General features: G+C 46.2%; 1 protein-coding gene across 4 annotated transcripts in view; it reads right to left on the bottom strand.

Annotated features, from left to right (window-relative positions):
- The window catches only part of SNUPN (snurportin 1), a 44266-nt gene extending 36125 nt beyond the window's left edge, over positions 1 to 8141 (bottom strand). For 2 of the 4 annotated variants that reach the window (XM_080644372.1, XM_080644370.1), the window contains exons 1-3: positions 8001 to 8135; positions 5521 to 5683; positions 1434 to 1578 (exon numbers count right to left, since the gene is read on the bottom strand). In XM_080644372.1, coding sequence (XP_080500498.1) covers positions 1434 to 1578; positions 5521 to 5678 — 303 coding nt within the window. In that variant the 5' untranslated portion in view covers positions 5679 to 5683; positions 8001 to 8135. Of the gene's footprint in view, positions 1 to 1433; positions 1579 to 5520; positions 5684 to 7725 lie in introns of all 4 variants that reach the window. The other 2 variants (XM_080644371.1, XM_080644369.1) reach the window with 2 other exon arrangements.
- Between the last annotated feature and the right edge of the window lie 8889 nt (positions 8142 to 17030).

Here is a 17030-nt window from a genome sequence, read left to right as displayed (position 1 = left end):
TGCCTCTTCTATCCAATCCACTGCTAAATTCTGTCCATTCTTCATGGCAACATTTTGACATTTCTCATACTCATGACCTCATTTCCTTCCCATCTTCATTGCCTATCATCAGACTGTTTTAGCAAACCTAAGCTCCCTATCCTAGTCTTTCTCTTCCAGACCCTTCGACACATTGATGTGGGTGTCTTCACAAGAAGTCCCAGCTCTGTCCCTGGCTCAAAAATTTTCAGTGGTTCAACCTAAAACACAATCAATACCCATGCACATATTTCTACCATATTCCTTCCTCTCATCCTATGCTGCCCCATTCTCATCACTCCTGAACACACCATATACCCCTCTCCCACCTCTGGACTCTTGCTTAGCCTGTTCCTGCTGCCTCGTATGCCCTGCACCTCTGCCTATCAATTTCCTATCCATGTTTCAAAGCTGGCTCCTTGTTTACTAACTTTTTCTCAATTTCACAACCCTGCCTCTAGCCTGTTGGAAGTTAATCTCACTTTCTTACAGCAAAAAACATATTCTACAGTTATTCTAGGAGTATAGGGATTATTTCTGACCCATGTCTACCTTCCCACAGCATAGCCTAGCATAACACGGGGCCTTCAACAATGCTTGCTGAACAGTACTGTCATAGAGGATATTACTTGGGCTGTATTTGGGACAGAGAAGAAAGATGGGAGTATGTGCACCCAGGAACCATATTCTAAAGGTGGGAAAAGATTCTGAGATGACAAGACACATAGGCTATGGAAAGAAGTATACAATAGCAGGGTAGGACCCATACCCTGCCTTCTGGAATACCTGGATTGCCTAGAGCACTGGACAGTCTCCATGCCTGCTCCCCCTATGGTGCCACAAGCCACATTGGTTTTCTGTCTGGAACCAATAGGGCAATTAGTTAAGTTTGTAGAGTGATCTGTTATTTCATTGTCTCAGCCCCACATAGTCCAACTGGGTGGCTTGGGTGGCTATGCAGGCTCCTTATATTCAAGGGCAGCTACACTTCCCATTTCCTACCACCTGAATGTGAAAATCCAAGACTGCCATCTTAGTCCTCTGCTTGGGAAAGATTACCAATCTGGGAGGTTTGGTGGGGCAGTGCTGGGCTGGGCAGGTTCAATCCAGAATAGCTATACAATGACTATTAAAGAAGTGACAAGTGCATGGAGTCCATTACTATATCAGTAGTGAGCCTGGGGTAAGGGTTTCCAAACTCACTATTCACAGTACCCATTAGTGATCCCTGCTCGGCACAGGGCACTCTTCATCTCTTCTCTGTATCTATAAACTGAACATCAGCATTTTCTTTGCAGTTTCCATTCCTTTTCCTGCCTCCTCCTCCTCTCTTTATGGCAACATTTATTTCAGTGGGGGCTGAATGCATAGTAAAGGGAGTGGGACTAGCTGGGCCTAATCTCTGGAATACTCACTTGATTAGCATAGCGTTTTGGTAACTTCTTGCCAGTGTCAATGTCCATTTCTTCATCACATTTCTTATCTTCTTCCTCACTCTCCATCCCTGTCCAGTCATCTTCAGCCAGTCTTCTGGCATGATTCACATAATCCAGCCGCTTGCTAGAGAAAGAAAAGGCATAAGCAGCAGTGAGAATTTTAAAACGACAGCTTCTAGGGCTTTCTGCTTTAAACTGTTTTATGAGGAGCAGCTAGGCCTTTCTCCAACTCCTGTTTAGTTTTCAAAAACAATCATTTAGTTTACAATTTAATAACTTATTTATTTCCCTCTATCGTTATCTTCCTCTTTTAAAAAAATATTTTTTATTGATTTCAGAGAGGAAGGGGGAGAGAGAAACATCAATGATGAGAATCATTGATCAGCTGCCTCCTGCACGCCCCACACTGGTGATGGAGACCACAACCCAGGCATGTGCCCTGATGAGAATTGAACCATGACCTCCTGGTTCATAGGTTGATGCTCAACCACTGAGCCACGCCAGCCAGGTATTATATGCCTCTTTTTTTTAAAAAATTACATATTGTACAAAGTTTGGGAAATGAGAACAGTAATCTTTGGAACCTAATTGTTCCAAAGTGATTTGTAAAGTAGCCCTGGCCCAAAAGCTCAGTTGGTTAGAACATCATCCTGATACATCAAGGTTGCAGGTTTGATCCTTGTACAAGAATCAACTAAGAGATCAAGCACTGAGGCAATGAGACCAACTCAGCTGTTTTTTTCTCAAACACACATGTTCATGCACATAAAGGTGAACATGAGAGAGGGCATATGCAAACACAATGGTCTTTTATTTCAAGACTAGTGCCCTATTCATGCACATTGAAGGAAAATTAATTAGAAGGTGGCCGGCAGGGTGGGACTATGTGAGACAATCTGGACACACCTGGGGTGGCGCCATGGCTCAAAGGATATCTGCAGAGTGAGCGAGGTCCCTCTGGCAGGTGGGGTCCCTCAGCCTGGCCTGTGGGGATCAGGCCGAAAAAGGCTCTCCAACATCCCCCTACGGGTGCGGGAGTGTGAGAGGGCAGTTCTCTGGTGATGCAACCCGGAATCGGGCTTCCTCCTTTCTGGTTCTGGGGTGCGTCACCTGAGAACTACTGCCAAGTCACCACAGCTCGGCAGCTCCTGCCCCCTGGTGGTCAGTGTGCATCATAGCTACTGGTCAGACGATCACTTAGCCTTTTATATCTATCTCAACGCAGGAGCTGCCATAACACGCACTGGCCATTTAAAAAGAAACAGCACTATGGACCTGGCACCAACAAATCAACACTCGGCTTCCCCCAAGTGGGACACAGGCCCCGCCACCACCCTGGAGTGACAGCCCACGAAATCACAGCCGACGTTGTTGAGACCCCATGGCACAAAATGCGGCCCATAGCTCAGCCCAGCCCGGAAACGGTCGCTGTGGGTGCCAGGTAATCACGTCACATAGCAATGCCTGGCTTCCTCTCCCTAGCGACTAGCCTCCTTGGAGTTTCCTCAGCCCAGGAACATGACTTGCTTTATAGCCAGGTGCAAACATTTCACACTTTAACCAAATGTCTGTGAAGCGTTTTCATGTGCCTCATCTCATTTGATCACAGAAGTCCTAGAGTAGGAAGATAGACTTGGTGGAATCCTATTTTCTTTTCATTAGCTGGAAAACGGAGATTTGGAAAGTTTAGAAACTTGACCTGACTGAAAAGAAGAAATGGTGGAACTTGAAAATGACTTCACGTTTTCTCACTGCGCAGAATATAGTCAAACACTGCTGCAGTTAAATATTTTACCCTTTGTTCTCCCTGTGTGATCTACAATAATAACCTGCTTCGTGTTAATATTTACTGCTGTTTTGCTGACAATTACTTGAAAGAGAAGTTGGGGTGCTTCACTGTGCTGGAAAGTTTAGCTACATCAGAAAGCAGGTCTAAGTAAGCAAGTTTATCTATATATATAAAGCTCTCGCTGGCGCCAATCACATGCCTGTGTTTTGATCTGTCATTGTCGATTGTGAATTTGATTGACACTTCTATTATAGAGAAAGCACAAATAGCGATATTAAAATATTTCTTCTAATTAATTTCCTTTCAAGGTGCACGAATCCATGCGCTGGGCCTCTAGTATATAGATAAGAGCTGGTGTGTGCTTGTACATGTACAAAAAGATGCATTTCTGTGGTTATTTCCCAAGCATTGTTTTAAGCACAAGAGAACTAAAAAACAAAAACAACAACAAAAAATACCTGCCCAGCTGGTGGTGTTCAGTGGTTGAGCATCGACCTATGAACCAGGACCATGGTTCAATTCCTGGTCAAGGTTGCAGGCTCAATCCTCAGTAGGGAGCATGCAGGAGGCAGCCAATTGATGATTCTCATCATTGATGTTTCTCTCTCTCTCCCTTCCTCTCTGAAATCAATATATATATATATTTTATTTATTTATTTATTTATTTTTTTTTTTTATATATTTTATTGATATTTCACAGAGAGGAAGGGAGAGGGATAGAGAGCTAGAAACATCGATGAGAGAGAAACATCGATCAGCTGCCTCCTGCACACCCCCCAACTGGGGATGTGCCCGCAACCAAGGTACATGCCCTTGACCGGAATCGAACCCGGGACCCTTCAGTCCGCAGGCCAACGCTCTATCCACTGAGCCAAACCGGTTTCGGCAATATATATATATATTTTAAAGAGAGGCGGGAGATATCTGTAATACTATCAACAATAAAAAATATATTTTAAAAAAAGAGGAAGTTACCCATATGCCCATCAGTAGGGAACTGCTTTGATTATTATATCATGAACTGTCCATTCAATGGAATACCTGGAACTTAACTGATATAGAATTTCTGCAAAAAAACATTGTTAGCTAAATGTTCAGAATAGTATACTTACTGCATTTGCTACCTAAAAAAAAGTCACCAGGCCAGGTAGCTCTAGTCACCAAAAGGGTATGGATTCAATTTCTGGTCAGGGAATATACCAGTCGATGTTTCTCCTTACATAGATGTTTCCTCTCTCTCTCTCTCCTTTCCTCTCTCTCTCTAAAATCAATAAAAAAAACAAAAACATATCCTCAGGTGAGGATTAAAAAAAAAAGGTCATCACACACTTGCTCATTTGGCAGAGAATATCTTTGAAAGGATACATAAGAAACTAATAATATGAGAGATAAATTGAATACCTAGGGGAAAGAATTAGGAGGAAGACTTTTCACCAATTATTTTGCAATGGGTAATACATTCATTACATGTATTCATAGTTCAAAATATATAAATTATAGTGTTTTTTTTTTTTTTTTTTAAGAGGGGGCATGGGATAATCTGAGAAGGTAATCTGCAAGCAACCCAGAGGCCACAGGGAACCATTTCTGCTAAATACATGCAGTGATGCAACACTGGGCAAAATGCAGATGGTACAGAAACTCTGCAGCTGTTAATAGCTCCTCTTGATTTTCAATTCCTTAACTGATTACCCAGAAGAGACCCATGTTGCACTGAGAATAAAAGGACAGGTCTTGCCTTCAGAGAAACATAGCCTCAAACATTCCTATCCTGCTCTTTTTTCCTGTATGCTCATCTTGGCACTGAGAATTATGTGTATGGAAGACATTTCCTCAGGTTCCCTGTGGAATTATTTGTCTGGAGCTCCCAAGGTCTCTACAGAAACATCTGGGCTGTAGGCAGACAGGAAGACCACACCAAGGCCAGGATTCAGAATGTGGGAGAAGCTACACAGGGAATGTGGGGAGTGGAAGTCTGGGCGTGACTTTCACAAGTCCATAAATTACAAAGCTCAGTACTGCTACCAGGAAAAAAAAGAAAAATTTAACCAAGTAACTGAACTTTTACTTTCAAACTTCCTCATCTTTTTTCTAAGGTGTGGATGTAAAGGACATCTACCTCTGCCAGGATTTATTCCTCCCAACCTTGTGGATAAGATGATCAACAGACAAAGGGTCTACTTTGAAGAGGGTTCTGTAGAGGTGAGCATAGAGCTTCTGAACTGTTCACAATGCCCAGCCTGGAGAAAAAAGCCAGGGAGTCAAAGCATCTCTTACAATTTCTGCCGTTCCAATAACTGCTGACGCCGCTCACTCTGCTCCAAGGAACTGTACTTGGACTTGTACTGGGACAGGCGGGGGTGAGGGGCAGCTGTGCTATTCAGATCTTGAGACACAGAAAAGCTACTAGCCAGAGCTTGACTCAGTTCTTCCATTTTCCCTATAAAGGAAAATATAAGATGGTTGTTCATTCATTTTATATTACCTCCTGTATACAGGCAGTTATAACATGGTATCTACATTACTAAAAAAATTTACTTAATCCAAAATCATAATGGTTTCCATGGAAAAAATGAAAGTTAAAGGTAAAAGAGTTACAGATGAGCAATTACGGTATTTCCTGCAGGTATTTTAATAATGATCCTTCTGATAGCTCTGAGTGTATAGATATAAACTTAAACATTAGTCACTAAGCAATCTCACCTTGTGATTCAATCTAACTTTTGCTCTTTGCCACCCATTACCAGGGGTCTTATCATTAATTCCTTCTTACCATCATTGATAACCAGTGATGTGATCAAGTACCTAACTTTTTCCTGAATAGCTCTAAATAATCATTATTCATTAACTAGTATAACTTTCTGATGCAAATTTTACCCAATTGGTTGTTTAATTCTCTAATAAATGCCAACCCACATAAAGAAAATTTAGCTCCAGGAAAAATACTGGTTCTGGGGCCCCTGTCAAAAACTCAAATCTAGCAGTTACTTTCTCATTTTATAGTTTGTTTTGTTTGGAGTGGGTCAAAGGAAGTTTTCAGAACTACCTACTTAGGACTCACTTAAAAAATGATAGCTAAAAAAAAATATAAAATACAAATGATAGCTAGAATGTGGAAGGTTGTCTACCAGCTAATACCATGTGCTTTAGAAATGTGAAGGACTGACATGTGGTACCTTTGGGAGAACAGAGAGTAGATGTCATACTGGAGAAAGACTACCCAGGTAGGCCCTAAAGAATTAAAGTGGAGCCGAAACCGGTTTGGCTCAGTGGATAGAGCGTCGGCCTGCGGACTGAAGGGTCCCGGGTTCGATTCCGGTCAAGGGCATGTACCTTGGTTGCGGGCACATCCCCAGTGGGAGGTGTGCAGGAGGCAGCTGATCGATGTTTCTCTCTCATCGATGTTTCTAGCTCTCTATCCCTCTCTCTTCCTCTCTGTAAAATATCAATAAAATATATTTTTTAAAAAAAGAATTAAAGTGGAGAGAAGGAGGTGAATTCACACTTCACTCTTCTGTGAATAAAGGTATGAAGTGTAACAGGAGCTTACCCAAAGGTTAAAGGTGTGCCTCAGAAGAAAAGGGAAACATTTGAGAGACAGCTGGACAGGCCTAACCCTTTAGTTCTAGTGGGCACCACAGTGCTTCAAGTTCACCTCAGTGCAGGTCCCACTGCTCTGAGCATCAAACCAACAGATTCATTCCAGAGCCTCTAGAGTTAAAAATAGACCTTTATGGGCCTCTACTTGGCAATGAGTTACTTTCCATTGCACACTTGAGGTCCAATTTTTTTCTTAATTTACAGCATTAGATTTTTTAATTTGAAAGGAACTTTCAAAAATTGTGATTAAAAACTCAAGTTACCATCTTAAACCATTTTAAGTACACAATTCAGTAGTGTTTAGTACATTCACATTGTTGTTCAATCAATTTTCAGAACTCTTTTTCATCTTGCAAAATGTACAGGAAAGGAACTCTTTTTTCACTTAAGATTAACATAGCAATACTTGATTTGAGGCTTGTCTTAACACACATAATGCCACCAGGGTGGCCATTTGCGGTTGAGGACAGGTGATGAGTACTTGGAATCCGTAATGGCGAGCTACTTTCTGTACTTTTGTGTAAGTCTGAACACTTCTATAATACAATTTGTGGGTTTCTGCTCTTCTGAGAAGCACAAAAAAAAAATCGTAATCGCAGCTTTGGATACTGGAGAGGCTCTCTACACTGTCCCTGGCTGCCTCCTGCTCTTTGAGCCCATTCCTCCATGGGTGCAGTCGTTAAGGGTTCTCACCTCAGCATGGTTGGCTTCCTGCTCTAGCTGCGTCTGCGCCCCACTCCCAAATTTCCGACACACCCAGCACCAGCACCCGCACCCGCGCTCCCGCCCCTCGCGTGGCTCCCGCCTCTCCTCCTCATACTCCGCGGCCTCAGGTGGGCATCCCCAACCCGAAGGGTTCGAGGCCTTCTGGGCGTCTCTCACCGAGCTCCTATCGATTCCAGGCGGCCGTTCTCCACAACAGCCGCTTCCCCTCCGGATGGGGCAGTTCAGGTCTCGAGAGATCCCTCCTCCCCCAAGTCCCTGAGGGACTGGGCCAGACCGCGGGGACTAGAGGATCGGAAGCGCGCCCAGTGGGAGGGCCTTGCTGGCTCCGCCCCTGCGGGGGAGCCCTCGGGAGATCCGGGATTGGAGCCGGTGGGGGGATCAGAGCCGGCACCGAGAAGCAGTTAGAGCTAAGAATCGAACCCAGGACTTACCAGGCCGGCCACGCGGCGCCGCCACCGCTGCCGCCACAGGCAGGGGCCAGCCAATCAATGGCCGCGGAAGAGCCTCTCTCTCCCCAGGGTCCGCCCCGCCCACTCGCCCCAGCTTCCCAAGATTCCGGCCCTTCCGGGGGCGGGGTCTCCGCGCGGCGCTACTTCCGCTCCTCGGGGCTGGTGTCTTCCGGTCAGCTGGGGCCCTTTCTGGGAGGGCCTGGCTGCGCCCCAGCACCACTCCTGGGCTACTCCCGTTTCAGACCCGCTGTGAGCGCGCTGGGCGCTCCCACAACCCGCCCCTCTCCGCGGTCCCTGAATGGCTCCCTGCTCTCTTCACACCCTCTCCCGCTTGAGGGAGCCACGCTGGAACCCAACCTCATTACACCGGGTTTGCTCCAACTGAGAGGCTCCCTTTCGTACTCCGTGGTGGGCGCCGAGGAAGGCTGATTCCTGCTTAAGTAGTAAGCATCAAGAACCAAGTGTTAGGGGCAGAAATAGAATAGTGGGGACTAGCAGTAGTTACAAGAAATATTAATCATGCCCTGTTAACTGATTGTTCCGTTCTGATTTAAGAAAGCACATTCATGCCTTGGCCGGTTTTGCCCAGTGGATAGAGCATGGGCCTGCAGACTGAAGGGTCCTTGGATGGATTCTGGTCAAGGGCACCTACGGTTGCAGGCTCCTGGCCCTGGTGGGGGGCATGCAGGAGAGGCAACCAATCGATAGTGTTTCTCTCTGTCTCTCCCTCTCTCTTCCTCTCTGTAATCAATAAAAATATACTTAAAAAACAACAACAAGTAGAAATACTATTTATTGAATGTCTACATTGACCAGACACTGCCTCAAATACATTATCTCACTTAATCTGCAAATAACACAAGTAGAAACTCAAAGAGGTTAGGTAATTTTGCCGTCACACAACTTTTGAGCCAAATATTTGAATTTGCTAAATATTTGACCTAGAAAATGGATATTGCTATCCTACAGAAAGAAAATATACAAAGTTGGCACATTTGAGTCCAAGGTATGGATAAAAAAAAGGGGGTTCTATGGAAAGTAACCTCATAGGTAATCTGATCACAAATTCCCAACAGGGCAGGTCATTGTGGGTAGTCTTGCTCCAGGACTATAACTTCCTTATGAAAGGTTTTTAACTAGCCCTGTCATTTGTTCTTATGCATTTAGGCTAAAACACCTTTGAAATGATAGAAGTAGCCCTAGCAGGTTTGGCTCAGAGGATAGAGCATGGGCATGTGGACTGAAGGGTCCTGGGTTCAATTCCAGTCAAGGGCACATGCCTGGATTTGCAGGCTCAATCCCCAGTGTGGGGCTTGCAGGAGGCAGCCAGTCCATGATTATTTCTCATCATTGATGTTTCTATCTCTCCCTCTCCCTTCTTTGAAGTCAATAAAAGTATTTTTTTAAAAAAGAAATGACAGAAGTAATATCCTTAGAAGAGGGAGTGTGTTCCTGCAAGAGCATATAATCTTGTTAACTATCCTGTGATCCAATCCCAACCTTGCTTTCTTTTTTTAAAAATATATTTTATTGATTTTTTACAGAGAGGAAGGGAGAGGGATAAAGGGTTAGACACATCAATGAGAGAGAGAAACATTGATCAGCTGCCTCCTGCACACTCCCCACTGGGGATGTACCCGCAACCAAGGTACATGCCCTTGACCGGAATTGTACCTGGGACCCGAGTCCATAGGCCGATGCTCTATCCACTGAGCCAAACTGGTTAGGGCCCAGCCTTGCTTTCTCCAATCTTCCTTATATACCCTCCTTAATTTTTTTTTAATACATTTTATTGATTTTTTACAGAGAGGAAGGGAGAGAGTTAGAGAGTTAGAAACATCGATAAGAGAGAAACGTCGATCAGCTGCCTCCTGCACGCCCCCTACTGGGGATGTGCCCGCAACCAAGGTACATGCCCTTGACCAGAATCAAACCCGGGACTTCTCAATCCACAGGCCGATGCTCTATCCACTGAGCCAAACCGGTTTTGGCTACCCTCCTTAATTTCAAATGCATAAAGGAAGATGCAAAGTGTTATTCTCAGGAGCTTTTGAGATCTTGCTTCCTGCATATGTGGTCAGTTTGGCTCAAATAAACTCTTATGAAAATATCTCTGCAGGTTTGTATATCTCTTCCCTGGACAGATACAACAACAAAAAAAGCACAGGCAACAAAATTAAAATAGATAAATTGAGCTTCATCAAATTAAAGACTCTTGTACATCAAAGGACATTATCAAGAGTGAATATACAACTTACAGAATGGAAGATAATATTTGCAAATCAAATATCTGACAAAGGACTAATATCCAGGACATCTAAAGAACTACGATTCCCTTGGTAATCAGTGGTTGAGCATTGACCTATGAGCCAGGAGGTCACTGTTTGATTCCCAGTCAGGGCATATGCCTGGGTTGCAGGCTGATTCCTGGTGTGGGGCATGCAAAAGGCAGCCAATCAATGATTCTCTCTTTATCATTGATGTTTCTATCTCCCCTTCTTCCTTCCTCTCTGAAATCAATAAAAATATTTTTTAAAAAATTACATAAAATAACATGTTGGTGAGGATATGCAGACATTGGAACCTTTAGGCGTTGTTGGTGGAAATATAAAATGGTTCAGCCACTATGGAAAACAGTATTATGATGGTTCCTTAAACAAACATAAAATTACTATATGATCCACCAATATCACTTCTGAGTTTACAGTTATGGATGAAAAAAGGGTCTGTAATAACACTGAGAAGTCCATTCAGGGAAAGTAACCTCACAGAGTGATCTGATCATAAATTCCTAACTGGAAAGGTGAGAGTGGGTAGTCACATGTCTAATCTCATTCTCAGGAGTGTTTGAGATCTTGCTTCCCAGCAATTGTCATCAGTTTGGCTCTGTGGGGGAGCACAGGTGACTTGGTTGGAAAGTTTGTAAGGAGAAAAATTCCGAAAAAAGGAGTGGGCTGAAGGCAGCCCACCCTGTTTATCAGAATTCCTACTTAGGGGAGTTTGGCCGAAGGCGTCTGCCCATAATTGTTTCTTTTTTCTTTTCTTTTCTTTTTTTTTTTTAAATATATTTTATTGATATTTCACAGAGAGGAAGGGAGAGGAATAGAGAGCTAGAAACATCGATGAGAGAGAAACATCGATCAGCTGCCTCCTGCACACCTCCCACTGGGGATGTGCCTGCAACCAAGGTACATGCCCTTGACCGGAATCGAACCCGGGACCTTTCAGTCCGCAGGCCGACGCTCTATCCACTGAGCCAAACTGGTTTCGGCCATAATTGTTTCTTGACCTTTCCAAACAAGTCTGTGTACGTGCGGACCCTCAGGTGTTTACCAGAATCTTTATGCTTAATCTTTAGGTGTCCTTGCTTAAAGGACATTGCAGACACATGTGTCCTCCCAAGATTACTTACCCTACTGATTGTATCTAAAAGATAAACTTTATTTCAAACTGCTGTTACAATAAAAGCCTGAAGAGGCAGGCGATTGAGGCTGTCTGGTCCCTTTAGCCATGCAGTCCCTTAGCCCTCTCTTTCACAGCAATCCCGTGTCAGAGTAATCATTCATCCATCGCTCAGGGTCTGCTGGTCAGCCCCAGCAAAGTGGTACCCCATGTGAGGACCAAGGAATGCAACAAGACACGGTGGAAACAAAGAGTAAGAAAACAAAGAGTAACTGCACAGTAAGTCATTGGAGCCGGCTTGGAATTTCCAAGTTTGAGGGTATGTTTTCCAGCTAAGGTTTCACAATAGGACAGCAGGTGTCCACTGAGTAACAGATTTCTTTGTTACTTAAACAGTTATTAAAAGCAAATGGTGTGTTTATAGAAGAACAATTAAAGAGCCTGTTGCAGACTGTCTGGCTGTCCGGTTTACTAGAGGCCCAGTGCATGGATTTGTGCACCAGTGGGGTCCCTTGGTGTGGCCTGCGGGGATCAGGCCGAAACTGGTAGTCCAGCATCACCTGCTGCTCCTTCTGCCACCGCCACTTGGTAGGCTCGCTGCCACTCCGCTGCAGTCTCCTTAGGCTTTAATCCTATACTAGAGGCCCGATGCACAAAATTCGTGCAAGGGGCTTGGCCCTCGCAGCCACGGCAGCCGCCTCAGCCCTCACAGCCCCAGCTTCATTCAGAAGGACGTCCAGAAGGTCGTTTGGCTGTCCGGTCTAATGAGCATATTATGCTTTTATTATTATAGACTAGGGGCCCAGTGCACTAATTCATGTACCTTGAAAGGAACTGTGGGCCGCGAGACTGCGGTGGGCAGTGGAGCAGGTCTTGGCCCATCCTCCGCACCCCTGCCTGGCCCCTCCAGCCCTGGCCCCTGGTCCCCTCTCTGCTAGCAGCCCCACTCCCACTGCTGCTGCTCCCACACACTGCCAGTGCGGAGCAATTGGGGCCGGTGCCAGCAGCAGGTGCGAGCAGGGCTGGTACCATCAGCAGGTGAGAGCGGCGGCTGCTGCCCCAATCACCTCTCAGGAGCAAGGGGAGGTGGAGAAGCCCTGAGGGGCGATTGGGGCTGGCAGCCGCCGCTGGCACCCGCTGATGGCGCCGAGTGATCGGGGCCAGTGCCGGGCACCGGCAGCAGGTGCAAGTGGTGGCTCCAGCGCCGGCAGCAGGTGTGAGTGCCAGGCAGGACCGCAGCACGAAGGAGCAAAGAATTTTCAGTAACCACCAGAGGCTCGCCCCGATGATAGCGACAGGCACCCCGCCTTGGTCTGACACCTCTGCTCACCTGCTCCACCATCCTGCCGCAGCTGATGCCTGCCATGTTCTGCGCTCTGTCTCCTGCTGCCGACGCCCGCCATGTTCCGTGTACCCCCAGGTGGTCAGCGCACATTATAGCAACTGGTTGTTCAGTTGTTCTGCCATTTGGTCTATTTGCATATTCGGGTTTTATATATATAGTAGAGGCCTGGTGCATAAAATTCATGCACGGGGCGGGGGGGTCCCCTCAGCCCAGCCTGCACCCTCTCCAATCCGGGACATCCCTCTCACAATCTGGGACCACTGGTTCCTAACTGCTCACCTGCCTGCCTGCCTGATCGCCCCTAACTGCCCCCCCCAGCTGGCCTGGCCACCCCCAACTGCCCCCCTGCTGGCCTCGTCGCCCCACACAGCCTTTTCATTTATCCGTTCGGTTGTGATGGTCACTTAGGCTTTTATATATATAGACTAGAGGCCCGGTGCATGAAAATTCATGCATTAGAGGGGGGGTCCCTCAGCTTGGCCTGCCCGCTCTCACAGTCCAGGAGCCCTCAGGGGTGGGAGGTGACCCAGCGATCAGGGGAAGGCGATGCCTCCATCATACCTCTGCTGCTGCCACTGCCGGCAGCACAAGCCTAGGCCGGCCCTAGTTACCTGAGCCTCGGGTGGCCCTGGGTGGCTGGGCAGCTGCCATCCAAGGCTTGCCTGCACCTCGGGCGTTGGCTGGGCAGCCGCCATCCAAGGCTTGCCTGCGCCTCAGGCCAGCCCTGGGCGGCTGGGCAGCCACCATTTGAGGCTTGCCTGTGCCTTGGGCTGGCCCTGGGTGACTGGGAGGCTGAGGGGACTGGGGACTCCAGAGGCAGGCACGCAGAGCAGCTGGATCCACCTGGGGACGGGCTCGGCCATGCCGCGCGCCTGCTGCCCTGGCAGGGCTGAGGGGACTGGGCGCCGCCATCTTGTGGCTGTGGGTGCTGCCATCTTTGAGGGTGTGGCAGTCAATTAGCATATTCCCTCCGTATTGGCTGTGGGTGCAGCCATCTTTGTGAGGGCACAATGGTCAATTAGCATATTCCCTCTTTATTAGATAGGATAGAAGATATATAAAAGCCTAAGTGACTGTTATGACCTAACAACTGGAATGACCGGTTGCTATGACACACACTGACCACCAAGGGGCAGATTCTCAATTCTGGAGCTGCCCCCTGGTGGTCAGTGTGCTCCCATAGCCAACCTCCCACAGCCCTTCCCCTCACCCAGCTGGCCCCACATTGGTCCTGATTGGGGGGCCAGCCGGCCAACCTCCCAAGGTCCCTCCACCCAGCCAGCTGGCCCCCCGATAGGCCTCGATCACTAGCCAGGCCGAGGGACCCCCACCTGTGCATGAATTTGTGCACCGGACCTCTAGTAAAAGCATAAAAGGAATAGAAAAAAACAGGGCACCAGTTTTATAAAACTTTTGTTTCATTTATCTGTGTTTAACCTTTCTAGGAAGCTGGCCTAAGTTAGGATGACACATAGAAATATAATTTTGTATGATTTTAATTAAGCTGAGGCTTATATATGTGGCAAGTTGTTTTAAAAAATATATTTTTTATTAATTTCTTATAGTTATATATTGTCTTCATAGAAAAGTTGAAAAATACTGAAAAGCACAAAGAATCATTGATCAGCTGCCTTCTGCATGCCCCCTACTGGGGATCAAGCGCACAACCCGGGCATGTCCCTGACTGGGAATCGAACTGTAACCTCCAGCTTTACAAGTTGACGCTCAACCACTGAGCCACACTGGCTGAGCCTGCCTTCTATTTTTATTTATTTATTTATTTTTTAAAATATATTTTATTGATTTTTTTACAGAGAAGAAGGGAGAGGGATAGAGAGTTAGAAACATCGATGAGAGAGAAACATCGATCAGCTGCCTCTTGCACACCCCCTACTGGGGATGTGCCCGCAACCAAGGTACATGCCCTTGACCGGAATCGAACCTGGGACCTTTCAGTCCGCAGGCCAACGCTCTATCCACTGAGCCAAACCGGTCAGGGCTTTTTTTATTTTTTTTACACTTATTTATTTTAACCCTCACCCCGAGATATTTTTCCATTGATTTTCAGAGAGAGTGGAACAGAGAGGAAAAGACATAAATATTGATGTGAGAGAAACACATCAATTGGTTGCCTCCTACATGCACCCAGACCAGGGCCCAGGCCAGGGAGGAGCATGCAAACGAGGTATGTGTCCTTGACTGGAATCAAACCCAGGACCCTTCGGTCTGCAGGCCAGCACTCTATCCACTGAGCCAAACCAGCTAGAGCCTGCCTTCTATTTTATTTTTAATTTTAAAAATAAATTTTTATTGATTTCAGAGAGGAAGGGATAGGGAAAGAGAGGTAGAAACATCAATGACGAGAGAGAATCATTGATCGGCTGCCTCCTGCACATCCCACACTGGGGATCGAGCTCGCAACCCGAGCGTGTGTCCTGACCGGGAATGGAATGGAACCGTGACCTCCTGATTCATAGGTCAATGCTTAACCACTGAGCCACGCCAGCCAGGCCTGCCTTCTCTTTTTAAAGGTAATTTATTGATTGATTAATTTGAGAGTTGTTCCACTTATTTATGCATTCATTGGTTAATTCTTATATGTGCCTTGATCAGGGAATAAACCTGCAACCTAGGCATACCAGGGAACAATGCTCTAACCAATTGAGCTAGCTGCCCAGGGCCATGGGTCCTGCCTTCTAGAGACACCAAACTCTCCTTTCATGAGATCCATAACCCTAGGAGCCCTGAGAACACCCCTCAAATGAGATGAGATTGTGTCTAGCCATTACAGTTGAGGAGTAGTAAGATTTCCTCTCCTTCCATTTCTAAAGGGATAGAACTGAAAAGAACATGTCCCTTGTTGTCACATGAGTGAATGTGACTTGAATGCCAGCCTTGGGTAAGTTCTAGTCCCAATTCTGTCTCCCAAACTGAAAGGGTATGGATAGCACCACCTGCCTTAGGGGTTGTTGGGAAGAGCAAATGGCAGCTTAGCACAGGCAGGGCATCAGTGAGTGTTAGTCAAGCCTTGGTAGCTCAATGCCTGCTCCTTGCTCAAAAATTCATACAACATTGCCTAGTGCTGCTGCTTCTCTGCTGGCTTGAAAATTCAAATTAAGGGTTTCTCTCTAAACCCTGACACATCCTGAGGTTAGCTCTTTCTTTCACCATATTTTGTTGGCATTTGGGATTTTCTCCCTATTTCTGGGCTATACAGTTCTTTCCAGGATACTTTGTAGCAATTTGAGAGTTTTGAGCATCACCTTTTGCTCAAACCCTTTGAGGGGGATCTAGGAGGAACTTGGGGCTGTGACTAGATTTCCAATGGACTCACCAAGGAAGTTTAACCCAACCTTGACCCTGGAGTCTTCTCAGCTGCCCCATGAAGATTCATCTGGCACTCAAGCTGTCTCAGATGTACTAGCGAAGAACCTTGGTAACTTAACTCTTAACCTAGCAAAGTTCTTGTTTTCACACTACAATATTAGTACCAAATACCCTTCCTTTCTAACAGAATGTTCATCCCAACAGTAGGACAAAGTAAAAAACTTACAGGGGCTTGGACTAAGGCCATAAAAAAACTTACATGCCGCCCTGACTGGTTTGGCTCAGTGGATAGAGCGTCGGCCTGCAGACTGAGGGGTCCCAGGTTCGATTCCGGTCAAGGGCATGTACCTCAGTTGCGGGCATATCCCCAGTGGGAGGTGTGCAGGAGGCAGCTGATCGATGTTTCTCTCTCATCGATGTTTCTGACTCTCTATCTCTCTCCCTTCCTCTCTGTAAAAAAGCAATAAAATATATTTTAAAAAAAAACACATACATGCCTTGGCCCAGCCTCAGCCCAAGCCATGCTCTCTCAATAGATGTGGAGTGAGGACATTGGCAACTGCTCAGAAAAAAAGGATGTTACAAGTTATTAGATACTGCACTCAGTTTCTACTTCAAAAAGACCCACAGGAGAGAAAACGAAACAATCAAGATTCAGGGGAAAAAAATTTTTATTCTGAGAGTATGTTTATTAAAGCTGGGGATAGTGAAACAAGAAAGGGCTTAGGATAGAAGCAATAGGAGAAAGCCTAGGCAGTGCTACTTTGCTCTCCAGAAATGTTATAGGAAAGAAATGAGTCTAGGCTGGGCTGCTGTCAGCTCACTGGAAAGTCAGAGAAGAGGGGACCTTGGAAATAGATTCTGGACGTTAGCCCGGGATGAGCTGCTGCTACTACTGCCCATTGCTCCCCTGGTTGCAAGTCTTGTGGGGTCCCTTA

The sequence above is a fragment of the Plecotus auritus genome (genome assembly GCF_963455305.1).
Source record: "Plecotus auritus genome assembly, chromosome: 1".
In the NCBI taxonomy this organism is placed as follows: Eukaryota; Metazoa; Chordata; class Mammalia; order Chiroptera; family Vespertilionidae; genus Plecotus; species Plecotus auritus.
This window is presented reverse-complemented; position numbering and strand designations above follow the sequence as displayed.